The sequence below is a fragment of the Falco punctatus genome, assembly GCF_963210335.1.
Source record: "Falco punctatus genome assembly, chromosome: Z".
NCBI lineage: Eukaryota > Metazoa > Chordata > Aves > Falconiformes > Falconidae > Falco > Falco punctatus.
Genome location: NC_137586.1, coordinates 35,013,764 through 35,037,671, shown reverse-complemented (window position 1 = coordinate 35,037,671; position 23,908 = coordinate 35,013,764). Strand labels below are relative to the sequence as shown.

The following is a 23,908-nucleotide window of genomic DNA, read 5'->3' as shown; positions in this document are numbered from 1 at the left end:
AAGTGCTGAGAACTGGAATGCACTCAGCTACAGATGCTTCTTGCAAGGGGTGACAGTTCCCAGTCCTGTGCTGTATCAGCCTACATTTTGAACATGATTACATATAGGCATAATATACAGTACAGTTACAAAGCACAGTCTTTGTGATAGTCCATTTTGTAGGGATAAGAGGCACATAGGAGTACACGCATTTCTTGGTATGCAAAAATGTTTTCTTCTGGAAGAGCATGGATATTACCACTTGTCATAAAGAGAGTATATACATAAAGAAAGATCTTTTCCTACATTCTCTGAGTATAAGAACAACCTCTGTTCCTGCACAAATGTGCATTTTGAACATGCCTTACTGCAGAAAGAATCATGAGGTCTACTAGCAATTTTATTACAATTTCAATATAATATTATAATGTTGCAATATTATTATTTAAATAATTAGTAATACTAACTTAGTTATACACTTTTCTACATTCTTTTGCTCTAGAAGTAGGTTAAAATTAATTATAAACAGCAAACAAAATCCCTAACCAAATAGCACCCCCAACAGCCAGAATTAAGAAAACTAGTAATTTTGCTGCTGTTTTCTTCGACTTTGAATACTGCAGACTGCCCTTGCAGGATACAAAATCATTCTTCATGAAGTTTTGGTAAAACGTTTCTTCTGAATTGCAACATTTTTTCCAGGTGGGGAGATTGGCCTGACTCCTTGCATTGAGATCTTAACCTTTGTTGTCTCTGATGTTGTGGCTGGCCTAGATGTGAAAGACTGCTGTTACGATGGACCTCTTCCTTCTCCAGTGCCGCGTCATGATGCATTTCCAGTATATGACCTCAATGTCACTGTACTTCCAGTAGACAACCAGCCTCCATCAATTGCAACTGGTGAAAGCTTCCTTGCACTATAGCATTATAATGTGGGCTATGAAGTACTGCAATAGCTAAAGACTCAGGGGTTTTGTTAGCATCCAAAAAAGTCAGCTGAGATGAGCATACAAAAGTTTTGGATCAGAATTTCCATCAATATTTGTTTTTTCTTTTGCTAGTTTAGTGTAACCACCAAATTCAGCTGCAGGTGCAAATATGAGTAACTGCTTGTGGCTCTTAAGTTGCATGTTTGAATCATGTGCTTAGAGATGAAAGCGCTCAGATCTGCTCTCCTCCATGCCCATTGCTGCATATGTAAACTATGGCTGAGTAAAAGTGATTGATATCTTGTCCCTGAAGAGAACTGAGGTCTGGACAATTTTCAGGTTTATACAATGCAAAAACATAAACATAAATATCCATCTACCTTTGCATGTAAAATATACTACAGAAATCTAGATTCTGGTCCTCACATGAAGGGAGAGAATCTTTTATTACCTATATTTAATTCTGTTAGTGAATAAAGACAAATCTAGGCGATATACATAACAGATCAAATTAAGAGATGTGAAGCCATGTTTTCACTAATACTCTTCAGGATGTAAAACAGTTAAAATGGAAATAATGTTGGTATTGTATATTTAGTCCAATAACCACCCATTCCATGGACCTCCTGCCCTTTTGATGAAGTATATAGTATTCATATTAAAAGGTATGCTTTCTTTATGCTCATCTTTTTGAATGTCATTTGTTTGTAAGCATCACATGTAAGTTACTTATCTCAGAGAATATTTAAGCATATGTATAAGTAGTTCTGTAATTTGCAGGCTTTTGCCCAAGTAACGTTCTAGAAACGAAGCATTGTCCCAGCAGGGAAATTAAGCACTGATGCATGAAGAATTGTTCATTATGAGCAATTCATAACACCTCTCATATAATCAATGCTCTGACAAACAGAAGTAACAAACTGTTTTTAAGCAGGACATAAACTATAACTAATAATTTACCAGTAAAATAATTTCATGACCTCATTCTTCTCTACTTACATGACGGCAAAAGTAGAGCTGATAGCACGAGCAGACAAAAAAAGCCTGAACCAGAACCTCCTCAGTAATGCAGTATTTGTTTTTTTTCCTCTATAGCTATCTTTCCCATTCTGGTTAACAAAAACAATAGTAGAATGAGGTAAATAAGCACTAATGCTTATCATATTGTTTGTGTGCAGGTGCAAGGTTTGTGGTGGAGGAGGGCTCCTCAGCAGCCCTTACCACCAACCATTTGTTTGCCATTGACCCTGACACCACTGCAGATGACTTAGAGTTTGTCTTGGTTTCCCCTCCCCAGTTTGGTTACATTGAAAACATACTGCCTTCTCCTGGGTTTGAGAAAAGCAACACTGGTATAAGTATAGGTAAGTTTTAATGATGTATGGTAATCAAACAGATGAAATACAGAGGGCTTGTTGAGGGCTGTGTGGCGGGCTCTGGTGAAACAGCTGCAGGTGTGTGCATTAATATGGACTTACTGAGGAAGGCAGATGCTGGCAAATTAAGAGCAGTGGGACTGTGTGGGAGGAGTTCAAAGGGAGACTGCAGCTCTGCAAATGTGAAGAATTGAAGCACTTGAAGTAAACAAGCCAATCCTTGTTTTATGCATTCCAGCTGCAATCTATTAGAAGCGCTAATACGAGACATTAATCTGCTCTCTCTGCCTCCTCCTTCACTCCCCCATGCAAGGCTCCTGCACTTTGCTTAACTAAACTTCTGTCAATTAAATGTGGTAGCTGTGAATCTGAAAAGCCTGGGTCCCATGTTAGTTTCTAAGGCAAAGTTGCAAAAGTGATGGAGGAGGTGGTTGACTTGGGTCTCTTCCCTTGTCCACCTTCAAACACTTGTAAAGCAGCTTTATCCTTAGCAGAACAGATTGTGGCATGCTCTGTAATGCTACCAGCTTTTTTTACCAGTGTCTCCAGCTGGACACCTGGAATCACTGAGCATTTTGGTCTCCATTTTCCTGGCCTGTCAGTCAAATAACAAACCATGTAGTTATTTAGATCTCAGATCTTTTCCTACTTGTTCTTTGCACCTTTTTATTTGGGCTCTGTTCTGCAAACTGAAATGAAAAGTATGAAGTTGCACAGTCCTGCAAGAAGCAGAAGGATGTATTTTTGTTTCAGGGAAGGGCATGTGTCCTGTGGTAACATATGCAGTGTAAATCTTTCAGCCAAAAAATGACTGAGAACTTTTAAAATCCAAGTTATTTGTTCTTTGAAGAAAGACATAGTTTCAGATTTTTTAAATGATACATAAGACCAGAAGGAGGGAAAAGATTGTGCTAACTCATCATCTCTTTAAAATCTCCAGCTTCGTTTCAGCTGAAGCACCTGAAAGCTCTGAACATAAACTATGTACAAGCCAGGCACATGCGAATGGAGCCAACAGCAGATCACTTTGTACTTTATGTCACTGATGGGCTGCATCACTCAGCAGAGACTCCATTTTTTGTGTGGATCAACCCAACCAATGATGAAGTCCCAGATTTCATAGCAAGGAATATTACTGTAAGGAGAGAATCAAAATGCCTGTCATAGAATTATTTTATATCAGAAAACACTTTTTAATATGAACAAGAACATTGTTCTGTCACCTGTTCCTCTGCATCTTTCCCTTACTTTATGTAGTCCAGCCTAGTTCAGGAAACAGCCAAGTTAAAATCCATGTAAACCTGTAAGGCAGAGCTTCAGCTGGACCAGTGCAGTGCACAGCTCTGTTTGGTAACTTGCAGTTAAGTAAAAAAGAAAAAAGTAATCTAGAAAGTAGAAGGATCTTTATGCTTTCAAGATAACAATCAAAAGCTTTTATAATTTTTTGTAGAGTTTTCTTATGTTTCTGGCATAGCCTTTCCCCTCTCTGAAGACTGCTTTTAACGTAGACAATAATTCTGTGACCACCATGCTAGGGCAGTGTAAGCTAATCTTACCGTAAAGTGCATATAAGTGTAAAAATCTATATACATCAGATTTTTATATATATTTATGTATTTAAAGGCTTTCTGCTCTGTGCATTCCCTCATACTTACTAAGAAGTTTACTTACCCAACAGCTTTTCTATTAATTAGGGCAGGTATGAACCCCTTATCTCACCTTCTTATTTCATCACTGTAACCATTTACTACTCTGTCTCTTAAACTGTTTGAAATCAGTAGCTGGTTCAATACCTTCTAGGAGGGGGGTGGAGCAAACAAAGAGATAAACAAATACACAAAAGTGCCTACTTAAGAAATCATCTTAAAATTTTGTATCTTATTTTTATGTAAAAGAATTGGACATCTTTTCTTTCATGTTCAGGTCCGAGAGGGGGATATGAAAGAGTTGGATCTCTCCGTTATCAATGCGGTTGATCTGGATGTGCCTCAAGACCGTTTGGTATTTGAGGTTGTGCAGAGGCCCTTGTATGGGTTCCTTATTAATGGAGTTCATGGCAATGATATTCTGCACTATAAACAGTTAATTAACCATGACCACCACAGCCATGTGTTGCTTGTTCATGACTTTTCCATGGAGCTACTGAAGAACGGTATGTGCAGCATTCTTCTGACACTGGTCTTTCTTTCCTTTGAAGGGGCAAGGTGGCACAGTAAGCAATCTTCACCACTTATTTATTCACCTGCCTTGTATGTATTTCTAAGACAGTGTTTAGGAACAGAAGTTAACCTAATTAATGCTAATGTTGTCTGTTGATTTTAGGAACTGTCAATAAAATCACCCTGAGAGTCCTACATGTTAGAAAGTGTAGTAATATGACTAGGGAGGCCATCTGCCCTGAAGAAATAAAGGAAATATTATGACATATCAGCAAACAGGTCTCAAAATGTTTGACAGCACCTAGAACAGAGACAGAGTGATTTAAAAACACATTAACTGATCATGGGATTAAATATTGCTCTAAATGATTACAGAATCATAGAATTATAGAATAGTTTGGGTTGGATCATCTAGTCCAACCCTCCTGCCATGGGCAGGGGCACCTTCCTCTACATCAGGTTGCTCAAAGCCCCATCCAACCTGGCCTTGAACACTTCCAGGGATGAGGCATCCACAGCTTCTCTGTGTCTCACCACCCTTGTTATAAAATATATTTTCCTTATGTCCAGTCTAAACCTACCCCCTTTCAGTTTAAAACCCTTGCCCCTCGTACTGTCACTACGGGCTTTGGTAAAAAGTCTCTCTCTATCTTTCCTATAAGGCTCCTTTATATATTGAAAGGCTGCAGTATATACCTTCATCATAACTCCACATACCTAAAGGTAAAGGTATGAACTGGGGCTATATAGCTTAGCATGACCAGTTAACTAGCTTTGAAACAACAAAGCTCTTCCAAGTATCTGTAATCAAAACGTGTATTTAACAGTGCAAATAATATGGTGGATTCTTCCAGGCTGTGGCCATTTAATGAAACATGGGATGTATCATTATAAAGAGGGACACGAATTTAATCCTTCCACTCAGGTTACAGTTCAGCCCTCAAAACCTGAGGAAAGATTTTTCTTCTCTCTGCCTGTCTAATACAAACCTTCAGAAATATCATGTCCCCACCCCAAATTCCTGAGCCTTCCCAAGTCTTATTTTTGACTCTTTTGCAATTGTTTGGCTTTTCTCTTTTCCTGTCAACAATGGTGACCAAGCCACCTACAGCCCAGATCTTCTGATTGTCCATTGTCATAGTCACAAGGCCAGCTACTCTCCCCAGGGCTTGTTTAAAGCTCCCTGAGGATTATTTAAGACACAGAAGAGTGTTGCCTGATGGTCTCACCCTTTCTGTGGTCCCTGTTAAAATGGATTGGAATGAGGGGAGGAGAAACAAAGTAGCTTTTTCAGGCTGAGAAACTCTTTTGTGAAGTGACTTAATCAGGTCAGTCTGGTGTCTTTGAGTCAATAGTATGTTGTTAGATTAATGAACAGCAGTGGCTTGCCAAGCTCATCTTCTGGTATGCTGTGACCAGGGCATATGTAGAGGGGTTAAGGAAGGAGGGTGGTGGAAGCAGAGTGAAATGATGTGAGAGATTTTTGCAGGAGTCAGATTTATTTGTTCTTTCCATTTGTCTTCCTCCCTCCCTCCCTCTCTCTCTTCCTCTTCTCCCTGCTCACCCTGCATAGGAATGAAGCTGATGTACTTGCATGACAATTCGGAAAACCTCACTGACAGCTTTAAAATCCAGCTATCAGATGGGAAACATAAAGTCCTCAGAACCATTTCAGTAAAGGTCATCCCGGTTAATGATGAGAAACCAGTGCTGAGCAAGTAAGACACATGTTCCTGTCTCTGACAGAGGGATGAGTTCAGACAAAATGATACAAAAGTGATAAAGCAGTAAGTCAGTGACTGATGGGGATGATGCCATAACTAGTCACAGACTGTCAATGCAGATGTTTCCATGTGGGTCTCTATCAGCCAGTTTAACGAATAAAGAATTTAGTGAAAGAAGGACATACTTTAATACTGCTCAATATTAAAAGAATAGAGGAAAAAAAAAATGCAGGGTAGCATGCTTGTTTTATCTTTTGCAACTAACTTTAAGATGTTTGCCAGAGAGTCCTGATCTTTGCACATCTCTGCTGGCCACTGACCACGATGGTATGGACTACAGCTACTCAACTTTCCCGTTCCCTGGGGCAACTGCCTGTCTAAACATGTCTCTGAAAGCAGCTCTGAATTTTGGCATAAGAGAATCCACAAAGCTGATGCCTCCTTGCACCATGAGGGAAAGCCTGTCAGTTTAATGATTCTCTTCTTTTCTATTACAAAACTCTTATTTTTCACCCATAATTCAGCTTCTAAAAAGGTACATGCTAACTTCCTTTCCAGTTCAAAACTAGGACTCATAAATGAATTAAATGGTCAGAAGTTGGCTGGCTGACCATTTGCAGATAGCTAGCTGGCTGCAAGAGAGCCAGACCTCTGGGACATTTTAACAAAGGGCTGATCCCTTGGGATCCCCATTTATTAGCTGATGACCTGCCACATGGATTACCAGGGCTTCTGTCCTCCTGGCTGCTTTCCAGCCCTGGACAGGCAGATGGGGAGCTCAGGACCTGAAGGCTTTGGGGGTATAGCTCTGAACCTCTAAAGCTGGCATTTCAGAAATGACTTGCAGACTGTTAAGCAGGCTGCCACTAAAGTGTGAATTTCTGATCCCTTGGGATATTTGGCCTACCTTCTGATCAGACCTCCATTTCCCATGGCGAAGAATGCTGAATGTTTTTTATACCATATAGAGCTTCCTGCTATTAGTTTTAATAGTTGAAAGTTTATCAAGGACCACATAATGCTAACAAGAAAGTCCATATCTTGCTAGAATAAAGGTTATAGCGTATGTATTCATATCATGTACTGGTAATTACCTATTTTTTCCTCACATGGTAAAGATTAATATGTTGTTTTCCACCCTTTTCTTGTGAAGAAAAGTGATGGACTTCAAGAAGCCAAGTGTTTTTAGCTTTGCCCAGCTCTATCCAGAAACTTGCTGCTTTGTCTGGTGATGTTAGATCTCAGCATTTGCCATTCCTGTGGTGAACGGTAGCACATAGTGAGCCATCTACTTGCAAAACAGCTGTTTCATTGTAAGAAATTACTCCTTCTTGCCTGCTACTCTTCCACTGACATGCAGTATGCTGCCAGTGGTGAAGCAGTAGTGCTCTAAGGAAACATGTTCTGTTTGGCATTGAAGTGGTTTAGCTGCCACAGTCACCACATCTTTGCTGTGGAGTAGGAACTCCTTTATGATACTGTGGTGTTTTACAGATGAACATTTGACAATACCTGTAACCTTTTTCTCATCTTTTGATCTAGGGGCACCTTTCCACCCCAGGGAGTTTCAGCTCTCATCTCTGTTAGCTATGGTCAACAGACTGATGAATCTGGGATGGGACATTTTTGGCTGGCAAACAGTGGCTTTTATTCACAGTGATTGCCAAAAACTCAATCTGTCACCTCTTGGACTGCATCCTGTAGCAAGGGGTGCCCTAGGGGAATGCAGGCCTCATGAGGGTACTTCCAGGGGGTACTACATTCCCCTTGAAAGCTTCTTCTCAAGATGAGACTTGTGAGTGCTACAAGGACTTAATCAACTAACTGCTATGCAGAAAAATGAGTTGGGATTAGACAGCATTCAGGGTGTAGCTAAACATGTTTACCTTCACTTTTTTTTTTTTTTTAATCTTCTCTTCCTCGCTCATACAGTCTTTGGGTCAGACACCTGGTCTTTCTGTTTGCATAGTCCCAGCACGTTTATTGCTGATATGAACAAATCATTAAAGCTGCTTGATCTGTCATTAATATGACTTCATATACTTTGTCATATCAGTCCATTTTCATTGCTTCTCATTTTGCCAAACAGGACATTTCTATGCCTCATATCCACATCAGTTTGAATATGAAACTTCAGCAAAAAACCCTCTGCTCTTTCTGAGAATAATAAATGTATTCCAAAATCACTAAGTAACTCTGACAACTCCTTCTCTGGAAACCTCAGCTGCCACTCTGCTTTGGAGCAGCCAGTTGCAGCTTGGCAAAGGAAGGAGCAGTTGTATGAAGAATGGGTCTTTAGAATTCTTGTAAAAATTGATCTTTATTTGGCCTTTGAAATAGCACGGCTTGCACATGCTTAGTTGTGTCCAGCCAGAGCTTAGCTGCCCAAATGCCTAAGGAGTCTGTCCTTCTCCAACCTGCCCCATGGCCCCTGGGCAGATTAGCTTGAGGAGGTGCCATCCCTGGGGTGACTGAATATGCTGAATCCCCTCCAACCTCCTTGAAACTTTTGTATAGTCTAATAATACTGTTTGGGTGCTACATTGCAAAAATGTAAGATAGCCAATAGCAAAACAATAAAACAGGGTGCAGAAGCAAACTGGAGGATGGCTGCTCGCTGAGAACAGAAACAGAGCAGGTATGATCCAAGAATCACCCTGGAGAAAAACTGCATGAATTTCAGACTATGTGGGATTTTTTCCCTAAGAGCTGCAGCAAATTTTATTTCTTGCTAGTGATGCCATTTCTGCCAAAGAATAGGTGGCTTTAACCTACTTTTTGAATCAAGAACCCAGGAGAATTCTGCAGTGGGGAGCACAGAGAAGTCAGATAGGTCTTTGTAGTGTCTCTTAAAGATCAAAGTGAGCAGGGACAGACTAGTTATTTGAGAGACTGTCTTTTCTCTAATAAACAATGAATTCATTAGAGCCAGTATTGCTACGCTATGGTTTATAGTAGTAGTAACATACAATACAGCCTGTTTGTTTACATTGTCCTCTTATAAATTGTATGAGGGTAAGTGGAATAGGGCCCAGGGAAAGAAGGCAGATGTGGTAAATCTCAGGTTGTAGGTATCTACTTTGTTGTTTTTCACCATTGTAAGAAGAAGCTGGCCTACCCTGTTTGCTTTTTTTTTTTTTTTTTTTTTTTTGGTCTTTTGAACTGAAATAGGCACTCTCCTTTCATTCTTTCTGCAGTTGTGATTTCTGTCAGCATCTGGGTAATCCATATTCCTGGCAGAGTAATTACATGTTGGAAAGGTTACTTTTCTTTTATTGCATAAATACATGACTCTAATTTTTGCAGGAAGGATGATATAGACGTGAACATGGGTGAAACTCGAATAATTTCTGGTGCTGTTCTGTCAGCAGAAGATAAAGATACCCCTAGGGAGAGAATTTACTACTTATTTGAAACACTTCCAGAAAACGGTCAGCTTCAGCTCAAGGTTAGTCTTTGTACTTCAACAAAAAGCAGGCATGCAAAGAACTCTGTTATTTTAGGGTAGAATGAAGTTCATCTTCCTTTTCTCCCAAATGTCTGTCATGTTTTGAAGTAGACAGCTGTGGCCAGTTCGATTCTTGGAAGAACGTTTGAACCAAACAATGATGCTGTCCTAGAGACTTTGACAGTAAAGGCCAGATCCTCAGATGGAGGAGAGGGAGGGTGAGAAGCATGGCAGATACCTCAGGTGATAACGGAGAGATATGCTCAGAGTCAGCCCATGCAGAGGGACAGCCAAGTGTTGAAGCTGGGATGGGTTGGGGGGAAGGTCCTTAATCAAAAAAAGTGACTAGTGAGCCATTGCAATTACTTCAGGGTTCAGAAGGAATGGAGAGAGTGTGAAAAAGTGAGCAATAAATCATTAGTTAAAGAAAAGTATGTGGGGAAGGAAGGGAAAAAAGGAAGAACATGTAAAGGATATAGCAAAAGAAAAGGCAGAAATAAGATTAGGAATGGAAGGAAAGATGACCATCTGTTAACCAAAGGTAAGCCACAGGAACAAACATAGAAAAAATGCCTCTTTTTAATGGCATGCATATATAACAGAAAAAAAATCCAGTTTCTGAGACATGTGAGTCTGGAAAGTATTTTGATGTGGGATCCCTCCAAGGATCTGTGGATCACCCGAGGGGACTTGTGAATTAAAGGTGTCTCACACACCAGGGTGAGGAAGTGTTGGAGTCTGGAGTTGTTTGAACATGTAGGGTGCCTGCATGTATTTGAGCTCTCTGTTCTTGATAACCTTTGCTCCAAAGCTACTGACACTGTTACTGCAGGCTAAATGTCAAACACACAGATCTCCAATACAGAGTACTATGCTATCTTCAGAAAAGCAGGAAATTATATTGGGCAATTCACATCTTGCATGAGAGGACTTTTGGGGCTTTAAATTTCTGAGCTTCCCTGAAATTCCCTGTGGGTTCATTCCTGATATCCCTTTAGGTATTTTTTTTTGTTAGAACCAAGAGCAGCTTTGTGAAATTAAGAAGTAGAAAACATAATCTGGGTCAGGAACTATTTAATTTTCACCTTGTTGGTGTCTCATTGAGAAGTGTGCAGAAATTTATTTCCTGGAGTAAAAATGGCTACATGCCACTTACTCCATTTTATTTATGATCACTGTATCTTCTCCACCCTTAGAGCTGTTTGGAAACAACTCCAGCTATTTTCTTCCCTTTAAAACATGAAGGAAAGGGTCTATAGCTCAGAAGGGAAGTCAGGTAGCTGCCACTAACAGTCTGCATAACCTGCTAAGAAACACAGTTAATGGGAGGATTCATGGGAGACTATCTGTTTAATGAAGCATGCCTGCTCTTTCCAGTTAGACCAAGGATGGATGACTCTCCAAACTGGAATGAAGTGCACTCAGGAAGAACTGGATATGAACCTTGTGAGATATGTCCATACAGGTGCTACAGGGTCCAAGAACCAAGACAGCTTCAAGTTTTATCTGTGGGATGGGTACAACAGATCCCCAGCTGTGGACTTCTACATAAATATCAAGGACACGGAAAAGGGTAAAGATCTGCCAGACCTGATGTTTTACAGTGTCAGTTTCTGAAATAAAGATGATCTGAGTGCATGTCCTGATCCTTCCCTGAGAACTACATAAGCCCTTGGCAAGTCTCCTCGCAGATCCCAAAAGTCTGTCTGCTTGGATTTCACTGCTGACCTGAGCCCTGATATTCCCATTGGTGAAGAAGGGGTCCTGGGATTTTAAAAGGCTCTGCCTGCAGCAGTGCCTTGCACCTTGCCTCCCAGGACTCCCAGCTACTTCCAAATGGAGTTGCAAATATCCTTCTTAAACTAGTTTTATGTCTGACTAAATCAAAGCACAGAAAAACATCAAGGATGCAATAAAGTAGGCAAAATATTGTTCAAGAACAGCTCTGTCTCCCAGGTTTATGCTCTTAGTCTCACTATCTCTCTCCTTTTATTGCATCCCTACCAGAAACCGAAATTATACCAAGTTAACCTACACTGCTAAGATAGAAGCAAGGGTCAGAGAGGTTGTGCTGTCTCCATCCTTGACAGTATTCCCTGATTGGATAAAGCCCTGAACAATCTGGTTATGGCTGATCTCATGATTCACCCTGCTTTGAGCAGAAGGTTGGACTAGAGATATCCTGAAGTCCCTTCCAGCCTGAATTTCCCTGTAATCCTACAGTCCTATGATTTCTCTACTGGTGATGGCTTGTGTGTGGCTAAATAATGCATAAGAGATCAATTTACAATTCACCATGACTATTTCAGTGTTGTTTCATCTACCCTGCAGGAGACATTGCTGTTTTCTTAAAACCTCTTAGAGTGCCAAAAGGGGATCGGGGCTACATTACAACTGATGTCCTCCTTGCACTGGATGGTACTGACAAACCAGAGGAGCTCCTCTGTGTGATAACTTCCCCACCCCAGTATGGACAAATAGAATACATCAGCTATCCGGGTATCCCCATTACAAGCTTCAGTCAAATGGATGTAGCAAGAAAGATAGTCTGCTATGTTCACAACACAAAGGCAGCTGTTTCTGAAGATACATTCAGGTAAGGTATAACACCCCACTCCCTAAACTTTTCCCCTTGAATGTTCTTTTTGATATTTAAAAAAAACCCACAACACAACAGAAACAAAACTGAAACCCAGACAAATTATTAAAAAGAGGTGAAAGCTCTGTGGGTATTCTCAATATTTATATAGCAAAGATATTTCTACACATAGTTGTGACTGCTTTGGTAAAAAATGCATTTTCTAATGGATGCTGAAACTGTAGCCAGAACCACATTCACTCAATAATACTAGCTTCAATATTATTATAGCACCCAAATACACACAGCTGTTAAGATTTAAGAGGGGGAGAAGGACTGAGAACATGCTTTATGGGATTTTCCTGTGGTTTCTTGCTGCAACTGGATGTGGTAAAAGTGGCCCATACAGGTATTAAATAACTGCTTTCTTTTTTATTCTTATTTATCATATTGATTCGATTCCAGGCTTATTGAATCCATAAGTAGTTCTTCAACATACTGAAAACCATTCCACTTATCTATTCTGACATCACAATGGCTCAGAAATTCATGTAGACAATTAGATTTTTGGGGTAGACCTGGTTACCTATAAGCCCAGTTCAGCAGCCTAGTGATAAATATCACTAGGTTTAGTTTCATCTGTTTCTGCACCTTCCCCTTACACCAGCTTAGACTAGCTGCACTCCTAAAGCAAGTATTTCCTTGTTTTGTTCTTAAATGAACCACTCCTTACAGAGTGGAATGATGTAATGAGCTATAATCAGGTAAAGTCAGAGTAGATGTTTTATTGTTCAAGTCTCAGGGACATTTTTGTAAAAGATCAAATTCAGGGAAAAAAAAAAGCTCAGAAATAAGAAGTTTCTAAAGGAAGAATGCTTACTTCTTGCTAGCATTGGCAAATCCCCCTGAAAACAGTTTTTGACACAAAACGGACTTTCTATAAAATTCAAATTTTCCACACAAAATTAAAAACATATATTTTTTTTCATTTGTGGTTAAGAAAAATGAAAGATTCGTCTCCTAAGAGTTGCCATTCAGAAAAGACTCCTTTTTACACTCTTTTTTGAATAGATTCCTGATCTGAATGGCATTTTCCATGATGCATGATGAAGATTCAAGAACATGTTGTGTCATCCAGTTTGAGAGCTTTTTTGCAGGGAAGTCAAGCAAGTGGGGCATGAAGACATCCAATAAACTTCCCTGTAACACCAGGGCAGCTCAGGTGACATTATCTAGACTTAAGGCAAAAGTAATTTTGTGACTTTCCTCAGCTGAAACGTTTTAAACTATTCCTTCCAATAAACCAAATGTGGTGGAAATTCTAGTTAGGAGATTTCTCTAATCCACTTCTGGTCATAACAGAAAAAGTGAACAAATAATCTCTGGCTTTGTGTTTCTTGATTGTGAAACAATATGACCAAAACTAGAATTAGCTTAGACAAGTAATGTTGCAGTAATGCCAACCCTAGGTCAGGCAGTGTAGGAGTGGCTTGCATCACTATGATTTCTGTCCCACGCTAATTAAAGCAGGCCAAACAATTCTGAGGAAACTGTACCTGTAGATAAACCCAATATCTTCTGTTTAGACCAATGGCTAAGAACCAAACTAGGAAGTCAGCCTTATAAAAGTAAGGTTACGATGCTTTAATAAATACTGATATTCAATAACTATTTTAGTCACAATAATTGATGTTCCTTGATGTTATCACTTGGAAAAGAATTTTATTTTGTTTAGGCATATAAATATTGTGGCAGAATATTATTCTTATTAAAACAAGGAATGGTTACATTAATTATATGGGTAATTATGGGGGGAGTTAACTGATCAGATTTTTACTTTCCACTGAAGTACTTCCTTCAGACATAAATTTGCCTGTATTGTTTGGTGCTGCTGGCCTGGAAGAAAGATTTGGCAGTGCTTATTTGGACAGATGACTTCAAGTGATTAGCAACCTGACATCAGATGCTGGCAGCAGGATACTAAAAGAACATGCTAATGTCCTCCATTTTGACACGCTGGCTCGATTTTGTAATGAGCTGGCACTATTTATGATTCCATTTTTATCTTTTAAATGCCATGACAGATGGTAGGTCCTACAGCCAACTCTGTTGCCATCAAACTGCAGAAAGCATGAAATGTTGGTAATGGTGAAATCAAACCATGCAACATGTCCTCCTAACTGTGCCTGAGAGTTGTCCCCTAAATTTCATCAGAGTGAGGAGAATACTGGCTGTTCTCCATTTCTGAGGAAAAGATGAAGCAGCCATAAACCAGAAACAAACAACCAAAATCTCCCAAGGTGCAGAAAAAAGGACATGTTGGACACAGGCAGCTTCATCACCTGTGAAATCAAGTGGCATACCACATTTGCATTGTAAATTTCAGTCTGATGTAAATAACCATGAGGTTTGCTCCTATCTGGTATTCTGTAAAGACTGAACGAATCTTCAGTTTAATGAACTGTATTATCTAATACTTTCACTTAAATATTGTTTGAGACATCATCCAAATGATTTTACAGCCATCAAAAGAACCAGAGGAAACTCACTTCCAGTGCAATCCTCCACACATTTTGAGATGGTTAAGGTCTTGCCTGAACATCTTTTGCCCTTTTTTTCCTTAGCATAGTATTGATCATCATTATTCTAGTTCTGTATTTGATGTCAGCTAGATTACTAATAGCACAACTCTTTTACCATTGGTACAATAGCATTAGGTCAGTGCAGACAGATGTCTCTAGGTTCCCAGCTGGGAATACCATCCTCAGTAAACATATTTTTAACAGCTATATAGTCCCTGGTTTGCCTACACTCATTCCCATCTGTTTCATGGCATACTGCCAGTTTACAAGTTGATCAAGCCCTAATCATCCAGCACTGGTGAAGGCAGTGAGGAGCTTTGGATGGACAGTCTGTGTGACACAGTAAACTACTCCATGACCTACTGAAGGTCACTCATATTCCAGGCACACAACGGTATGCCAGGTCCTGACACTGTAATTATTTAAATACTTCTTTGAGGTCTGCAGTCAAGAGAGCAAAAGGAGACAGGTAATCTAAATGTCAACCAGTCCCATTTCACTTATGCGTGGCAGCAGCATGCTACATGGAAAGCAGCCAGCTAGGCTGGCCCTCATATTGTCTGGAACAACTGACCCATGATACTGTTCCATACAAAATCAACTAAATAACTGTAACTGTATGTACATCTAAAGTGCTGTGATTTGGAGGGTGGGGGAAAAAGGAAAGTCAGGGAATGTGAACAGTCTACCACAAGCAAATTTCTTTGCAAAGCAGACCCTGTTCTGACTCAGGCAGAACAAACCTGGGTGGAAACCACCCTTGAAGATGCTTTTGAATGTACTATGAAGCATAACCACAGAAACTTCCTTAGAAAGAGAGGTAACTCTTGAGTACTGTATGGTGATGGGACTCAAGAGACATTTTCAAAGGAATTTTTACTTTGATATACACTCAAAAGTCTTTGTTACAGGCATAATGTGCAATGTAAGAGCTTTCAGAAAAAATACTGAAGTAATAATCTTGACAATGAAAGTAGAATGAATTTTGAAGACTAAAAGATTGGTTTTCTCTTTATCTGATAATAAATTTCTGCAGACCATACTGTCACTCGTATGGCAAAGGCCCATACTCAGCTGGCAGGGTTCTGTTATGGTTTAACCCTAGCCAGCAGCTAAGCACCACTCCTTCACTTGCTTACTCCTCCCCGGTGGGATGGGGAGAGAATCAGAAGAATAAAAGTAAGAAAACTCATGGGCTGAGATAAAGACAGTTTAATATGTAAAGTAAAAGCTGTGCATACTGGCAAAGCAAAACGAGGAATTCACTCACCACTTCCCATGGGCAGGCAGGTGCTCAGCCATCCCCAGGAAAGCCGGGCTCCATCACACGTAATGGTTACTTGGGAAGACAAACACTGTAACTCTGAACATCTCCCCCTTCCTTCTTCTTCCCCCAGATTTATATGCTGAGCACGGCACAGTACAGTATGGAATGTCCCTCTGGTCAGTGGGGGCCAGCTGTCCTGGCTGTGTCCCCTCCCAGCTCCTTGTGCCCCCCAGCCTCCTCGCTGGTGGGGTGGGGTAAAGGCCTGGGCACTGGGTAAGCCCTGCTCAGTGACAATGGCAACATCTCTGCATTGTCAGCGCTGTTTTCAGCACAAATCCAAAACATAGCCTCATACTAGCTACTGTGAAGAAAATTAACTCTACCCCAGCTACAACCAGCACAGCTTCCAACAGATTTTCTCTTCAGCCATGGGCACCCTTGTCTTTCTCTTGTTTAGGAAAGGAAAATTAACTATAGAGCATAATCAAAACATGAGTATATTTAAAGAAACATTACTGTCTGAGAGAGGAATATAAGAAACTATTCTGCTAGTATATAGGAATTCCCAGCATGGAATAAGAACTTTGCAGGTCTGAGCTTTTGATAAATACAGGGTACATACACCTACATTTCAGAAATTACCCTAGCAACTTGTATAGTTCTGCCCAATATCTCCCACAGAATCTTAGTATTTCAGTGAAACTTTACTTGAGAAACATGAGCCAGTTTCCCTGAATATACAGAAATTTACAGACACAGTTAGTGCCTAAAAAACATGTAAAGTGAAATGAGGATGGATCTTTTTCCAGCTTGTTTCTTTAGTTTTGGGGCTATTGGCTACAAAAGGCTTGTAACAGTGAACAGAAAAAAAAGTATTGTCTAGGAAGATCATGCACTTCACACATCTTTCTGTAAGTTATGGGCAAGGCCAGCATTTTCACTGGCAGTTGCCACTGCCGTGTAACCAAGTGAAGATAATGTATTTATGTATGTATGTATGCATGCCAGAGGGTGCAGTAATGCCCCCAGCCAGCCCACCATTTTAGATCTCCATCTGTATCTGAGCTAAAAGGTTAGATCAGCTGTTATTACTGCTGAGACTGATGGATACATCCTCAAAGCCATTCCTCTGGCACCTACCCAGATTCCTGCAGAAGCACTACAACTCTTGCCATATACCTGGCCATCAGCTTTCATGTTTTTCATCCACCCTACCCACAGTCTGGGTCTAAGCTCGGACCAGCTCTACTACTTATGCAGTAACAACACAGGCAAGTCCTGTAGTAAAGGTGTGTATTATCATTTCATTTCAGTACATGGTGAATCAAGAACACATGCTGAAGACTACCTTGCCTCTCTTTGCTAGATTCGTCATCAGCAATGGACTGAGGACTAAGCATGGGACATTCATGATCTCCCTGGAGGCAGCCGACCAAGCTTTGCCCACACTGTCTAGGAACACGGGGTTAAGATTAGTGGAAGGCACTGTGGCACTCCTTTCTCCCGATGTCCTGCAGCTTTCAGACCCAGACACTGCCAAAGAAAACCTTACCTTTCTTTTGGCTCAGCTCCCCCAGTATGGTCATCTCTATTATCGAGGGGCTGTGCTACTGGAGTACAACTTCACCCAGCAAGATGTGGACAACAGGGATGTTGCATACAGGCACCGAGGTGGGCAATCCCAGATTGACAGATTTACGTTTGTTGCAACAGATAAAACTAATCAAGGCTTCATCGTGAATGGGAGGGTGCAGAGTGAGCCAGTGGCATTCACCATTCAGGTGAGTATGAACACAGGCCTACTTAAAAGAGATATATAGCACATATATGCAGATATAAGGTGGGAAATGTAGTAAATTTGATAAGAACTTGATGCAGTCTGTAGTTTAACTGAGGCATTTATCAGCTAAAATGTTTGCTTTCTGTGTTCCATGAATAATTAACCTGGAGAATTAAGTACTTGCCACAATGCATTACTCGGAGAATTTTATAGAGTGCAAAGAGATAGACGGTATTTAAGAGAAGAAAGACATCCTGTTTATATAAATATAAGCAAGTATATACTTGCTAAACTATTTTACACAGAAATCTCAACCCTAAAGTTGAGCCCAGCTATGAAGAGGAATGAAATTCCTCCTGCTCTGCTTTCCCACTTGGTACCTGACCCACTGATTTGCATTAGAGGGATACTAGGGTGACTGTAGATCTTTAAGCCATGGGAATCTTGAATTACAGCCATCTTGCTCCCACAACAGGACAGTCTGTCTTCCTTCTGGGAGTCTTTCTAAGATGCCTGCTCTGATTTTTCCTTCCTTTACGAGGATGTTTCGGTTCACTTCCCGTTTCCCTCATTTTCAAGTTCTTCCCACTATGACATAGGCTCAGGTGTCTTTGCTATGACTTCTTGTACGTATTTATCTGGCATGTTTCAGTATATAAAGCAGGCCTGGTTGCACTATATGTCAAAATTCTGTATGTTTCAAAACACTGATACTAATGAAGAGGCTCCTAACTTCTGATGACAAAGTCTGAAGTTATATGATGAGCGAGGAGTGCCATTTTAGCAGAAGACAAGACATGGAAACAGCACCAAATATTGTGGAGTGCTAGAATATTCATCAAAGTTGTGAAAAGTACCACAGATTTGTGGAGACATATTGGCCAGGTCTATGATTGTATTTATGATAATCCTTGGGTGTCCATGATTGTTATTGTAAAACAGAGGTAAGAAAACTTTGCTGGAGTTTTCATTTGCTATGAAGAAAATTACATCAGAAAGGAGGACTACGGGGAGTGTGGGACATCACGGCAGAAGTACACAGAATTTGTGATGCCCTCCCCAGCACATGCTTTATTCCACCGCATGCAGCAAGTGACTGGGCAATCTGGGCTTGGAAACCTCGCATGGGAAGAGTAGGTAGCTGGAGATCAGACTTCTTCTGGAGCAGGCTGTGAGTCAAAGTAGCTATTGCTACCCTGAGCAGGCTGCTGTGCTTTTAGCAAAAGTAAGACAGAGAATACTTTGATGCTGTAAAATGAATATACATTTGTCTAACTTTCATTTAGGTGGATCATTTGGACAAAATGGCACCAAAAATTATTCATCTCCATTGCTTTTCTGATGTGGAAATGCTGAAGAATGGCAATTACGGGATCTATATTACTGCCAGGTCCCTGAAGGCATCTGACCCCAATACAGAAGATGACAAAATAATTTTTAAGATTTTACGAGGTCCTTATTATGGCTACCTGGAAAATGTAACAACAGGTGCTGTCTTCTATAATCTCTGTATTTTGGGACATACATTAACGTTTGCTTGATAAAGGAAATCAAAATTTCTTAGCAAACTGGGCAAGGTTTTAATGTAGCAAGAAAGCTTTTGAAATGAAATCTGAGTTTCAAATTCATCATGAATCCTCAAAGAGTTTGAGATTATAGTCAAGAGCTTCTGTTGAGAAACTATTTTTTGTTTGTGTCAAGAAAATATAGATTAATATTGAACTTAGCCTTTTGATGAAGAAATCACATGGGGAGAAATCGGCTGGGGCTTATAATGAGCTGGGACGTAGCTGTTTAGCTATAAAATCAGGTTTCTGAAAGTTCAAATTTTCTAAATGTTCAACAAAAAGAAAAGTTGAAAACAGACTGTTTGAGCTACACGGCTTTTATTAACAGGCTTTTAATTGACCTGAATGTTTCTTTTCTTCCTCAGGTGGTCTTATTCAGGAAAGGTTTAGCCAAAAGGATTTAAACAGCAAAATCATACTTTATGTCATCAATACATCACAGGAAGTGAATTCAGACAGCTTGGAGTTTCAAGTCACAGATGCCAGCGGAAACTCCGCGGTGCCTCAGAGGTAGTTCCGACCCTGGGTGGTGCACTGGGTGCGCCACTCCCCCCACCCCCTGGGCGAAGGAACATGTGCCAGGCTTGAAGCTGTGTATACGCAAATATAGCTATGACTCAAACTGCCTTTTCCTTTGTTGAAGAGTAGAGAAGGTTTCTTCCGCTCACGGAGGTGAAATACAAAGGGCTAGCTCCAGGTTAGGCTGAGGCTCAGTTCTCAAGGGCCTTGGGGGTCTTGCAGGACAGTATAATGGAGTTCACTCTAAATGGCAGCTGGACATTTTGAGATCTGAGATAGCTGGGTGCTGAGGGACAGGACTTGCTTTATGTACGTAGTTCTGCACCTGGAGGTCATTCGTGCCGTGTACTGACAGCAACACTTTTTTCACAAGCTTGAGATCACGATGGAAGAGATACTCTCAAGCAGTAAAAGCTATGAGAGCCATACTTCCAGGAAAGAGCACTGAAAGAAGCTGGAGGGCACACAGCATCTTCTCTGTCATCCAAAATTTGTATTAGGCATATTATCAAAATTTCCTTGTGAAATATGATAAGCCTCACACACAAAAATTAGAGGCTGGCGTATCCTCCAAACTGCTTTAACGATAAAGGCCAAAAGTGGGAGCAGCTCTATAGCAAGGGCAATGTTTTCTTTATATCTGAAAATAAGACTGAATGTTCAACCAATTTATTCAATCAGAAGCAACTGAGAAAAATAACTAAGGCTATTTAGGCTATTTTCCTGTGCTAAACTGGCTACTCACAAACCGGGACTGATGGCGAGGGAGGGCGTCCCTGCACAGGGGAGAGGGGATGGGGACACAGCGGAGCTGGAGACAGCGTTTCAGCAGTTATGCGCTGTGCCAAAAGATGTCCCCATACACAAACACACCTGAATACAGCCAGCCTGAGCAATTCCCAGCTGCACTGGGCCAGCTCACAGATGCACAGATATTAAAAGCACCATTATAAAGCCACCACTCCTCGTGGGGAAGTGTGGCTTCTTGTATATAAATAGCAATGTGTAACATAGCTGTATGAAGAGAACAAAGAGAAGGCACTTTTTCTATGGAAAATGGGAGTTTCTAGGAAGTAGAAATTGTCTGTTACTTGCACTGAACCTGAGAATGAAGTGGGACTTGGCTTTTAAGGAAAAAATAATTCTTTTAATATTGCATTTAAAAAGTAGAAATTGTCTGTTACTTGCACTGAACCTGAGAATGAAGTGGGACTTGGCTTTTAAGGAAAAAATAATTCTTTTAATATTGCATTTAAAAGCCTGTGAGACATTATTTTTTTAAAAAACAGTGTATCACCTAATGGTCACTGGTTCAAAGTACGAGTCTGATTTGCATGTTGATATTATTAAAATTGAATCCCAGCTTTTACCTGAATGCTGCTGGACTACATCTGGCACATGCATCCTCTTAAGCAAAAATAAGGCAAATCTAAATGGGTTGCCCACAAAGTCATTGTTACATGATATAGGAGGACAGGAAGAAACTTCCACTGGTCTTAGAGCTAGTCAGTCCTGATAGGTTTACAAGTTTGTTTTAGAAACATTCACAATGTTTTGTAGGCAGCACAGCTCATTTTCCTTCTTTCTGCTCTCTTTCATTCCTCTCTGACTTTCACTAATTTTTATCACAGCTTTTAAAAGGGTGAGATCTTTATTGGCTACTCTGTGCAGTCCTCCAAGGTTCATTCACACCCCTTATAAACGATTCTAAAATCCAGTGTACGAGACACCCAGACTCAGCCACTTCTATGGCTGAAGAGTGAAATACAGAGTATTAAAGTAAGGGGAATGGGGAGGGCACTCGCACAGAGGCGAAGTCCTGAGTGTGTCCTACGCACTGTAGGAGGAGGGTTAGAGGGCAGATGAAAGAAGGTGGGAGAAAAGGAGGATATTGCAGAAAAATACTGGGTAGTGAAAGTAAAATAAAACTGTAGCATTAAAGAGAACAAGGAAGAAACAGTGATAGCTTGTCTCGGCCTGTTTGGTGTTACGGACAAATCCTGCTCATCTCAAATCTCAAAGTTGCTGCAGACCCCCTCTGGTTCTGCAACAAGGTTCAGGCTTGGTTTGGGTTAGACCAGGGCTTGACTGGAAGATTTATTAACCACCTCTCCCTCTTCCTAATCAGCCAAATCACACCAAAGTGTTGATCTGGAAACACAGACTTAATATGTGTATTGGCTAAATCAGCAGGCAGGAGAAAGATAGCTCCTCACTGAACCTCGGAACAGCATGGGCTGGGGGTAGCAGGGGAAGTGGCTTTGCTTCACACGGGCTTTCCTTCCTCTCCCCCACACAGGCTGGAGCTGCGATGGTCTCGGATTGAAATGCAACAGACTGAATATGAAGTGTGTGAGAGTGTGGGAGTGGTGTCTCTGAAAATCACCAGAGCGGGATATTCTGCAGAGTCTGCCTTTATAGCTGTGGAGGTAAAGCTAAAAGCCAAGCTCCTAACTGGAATCTTATAATAATAAATATTGGAGCCCATTAATTTCTGCCTCAGACTTTAGAGGCATTTCAGTAATCAGCAAAAAGGCCATACAACTCAAACCAGACTCACCAGGACACTGTCCTTGCTAGTACAGATGGTTGAAAAATTTCTGGCAAGACTTTCAGAGTTTTAAGTAGAAATGCTGATGAACCAAACCTGGAATATTTTGGAGTAGTATTTCAGTTTTGATGACCTTCTGTGACAGAGCAGGCAGTTTCCTCTGGTGCTATGCTCAGAAGTGAGTTTCCGGAATTTGCCCCTTTGAAATCCAGGTTTTTGGCAACCTGGGGCCTTGAGACTTCTCTCCCTACTCAGGCTGGAAAAGCCCAGGAGCTATGGAAGCTTCAACTTCACAGTCATGGCAGCTTCCCTCATTTCTCTCTGCACTGCCATCAACCCAGAAAAAAGCCAAAAGGAACCCTCTATATCTTCAGTAATGGCCTCTGTCTTACATAAAAATGTATAGTTCTAATTTTTTAAAACAGGTTTTGTACAATTTGCCTTCACAAATTTTAGCCTTCGTTGTAAGGGTTGGCATGTCTTTTTTGAAGCTCCATGGAGAGGCACACAGTAGCTTTAGCACACAGCAGAATGCAGTGGTTTGATGAAACAGGTCACAGCTTGGCATTTACTGTTTGATTTCTTCTCAGGTCAATGGAGTAACTGCTGTGGTGGGAAAAGACTTTACAGTGAATCCCTCCAAGCTTGTTCAGTTTGATCCAGGTATGAACCAGCACACTGAATAATTTTAAAATTAACTCACCGATTTTGAAAGTTTAAACTTTCATTTTGGAGAGTGAAACCTATTACGTATCTGTAGCTATAGGAGCTGAATAGGATTAAAGACATTTGGGCTTATTTTCTAGAAGCACAGTGGACTTCCTTTGTGAATTAATATCATTGAGATACTAATGGATGAGATGGAATACGGTCCCTTTACATCAGTTAAAATATCAGAGGTGCTGAAATGATGTCTCCTAATCTCCCTGCAGCTAGGCTGAGGAGGACTCATCCTGAGCTGTGAGATGCTTTAAAGATCTCAGGCATAATATTTAAAGCCCAGGATGGTGGTCAAATTTAGGCATAACTGAGTACAACTTAAGTTATGCAAGATATCCGAGACAAGAAGGGTGCAAAAGAACCTGAAAATTGTCAAACCTCATCTCCGTTTGCACTGTAACCATAACAGCAGCCTGACCTTGGCTGAGGCTGTAAATAGCAAGAAATGGTAACTGTATTATCAAAAGTAGCTTGACTTTTTTTGCTGGAGGAGAATCAATAGTAAAAATGAATACAAATGTGAAGATGCTGAAAGTAAGCTTCCTCTGTTCTGCACAATTTATTATTGTTATGCTTTGGTTTTCTACCTGGGTTTAGAGAGTTTCAGTCCAGGTCAGAGTTTCACAATTTACCATTCAGAAATTCAGCTTCACCTGAAAAACTTGCTTTTACTGAGACAAAAGGGGAATTTCATCTGGGAATGAAAACCCATTTGCTATCATAATCAC

General features: G+C 40.6%; 1 protein-coding gene across 1 annotated transcript in view; it reads left to right on the top strand.

The window, feature by feature from the left end:
• FREM1 (FRAS1 related extracellular matrix 1) overlaps positions 1-23,908 on the top strand; it is a 116,724-nt gene that overhangs the window by 78,327 nt on the left and 14,489 nt on the right. The window contains exons 16-28 of the mRNA XM_080371888.1: positions 682-879; positions 2,087-2,272; positions 3,225-3,421; positions 4,208-4,436; positions 6,017-6,161; positions 9,474-9,615; positions 10,993-11,188; positions 11,947-12,211; positions 17,409-17,823; positions 19,109-19,310; positions 19,756-19,900; positions 22,209-22,338; positions 23,051-23,123. Of these exons, the coding sequence (XP_080228014.1) occupies positions 682-879; positions 2,087-2,272; positions 3,225-3,421; positions 4,208-4,436; positions 6,017-6,161; positions 9,474-9,615; positions 10,993-11,188; positions 11,947-12,211; positions 17,409-17,823; positions 19,109-19,310; positions 19,756-19,900; positions 22,209-22,338; positions 23,051-23,123 (2,523 nt within the window). The remainder of the gene's footprint in view (positions 1-681; positions 880-2,086; positions 2,273-3,224; positions 3,422-4,207; positions 4,437-6,016; positions 6,162-9,473; positions 9,616-10,992; positions 11,189-11,946; positions 12,212-17,408; positions 17,824-19,108; positions 19,311-19,755; positions 19,901-22,208; positions 22,339-23,050; positions 23,124-23,908) is intronic.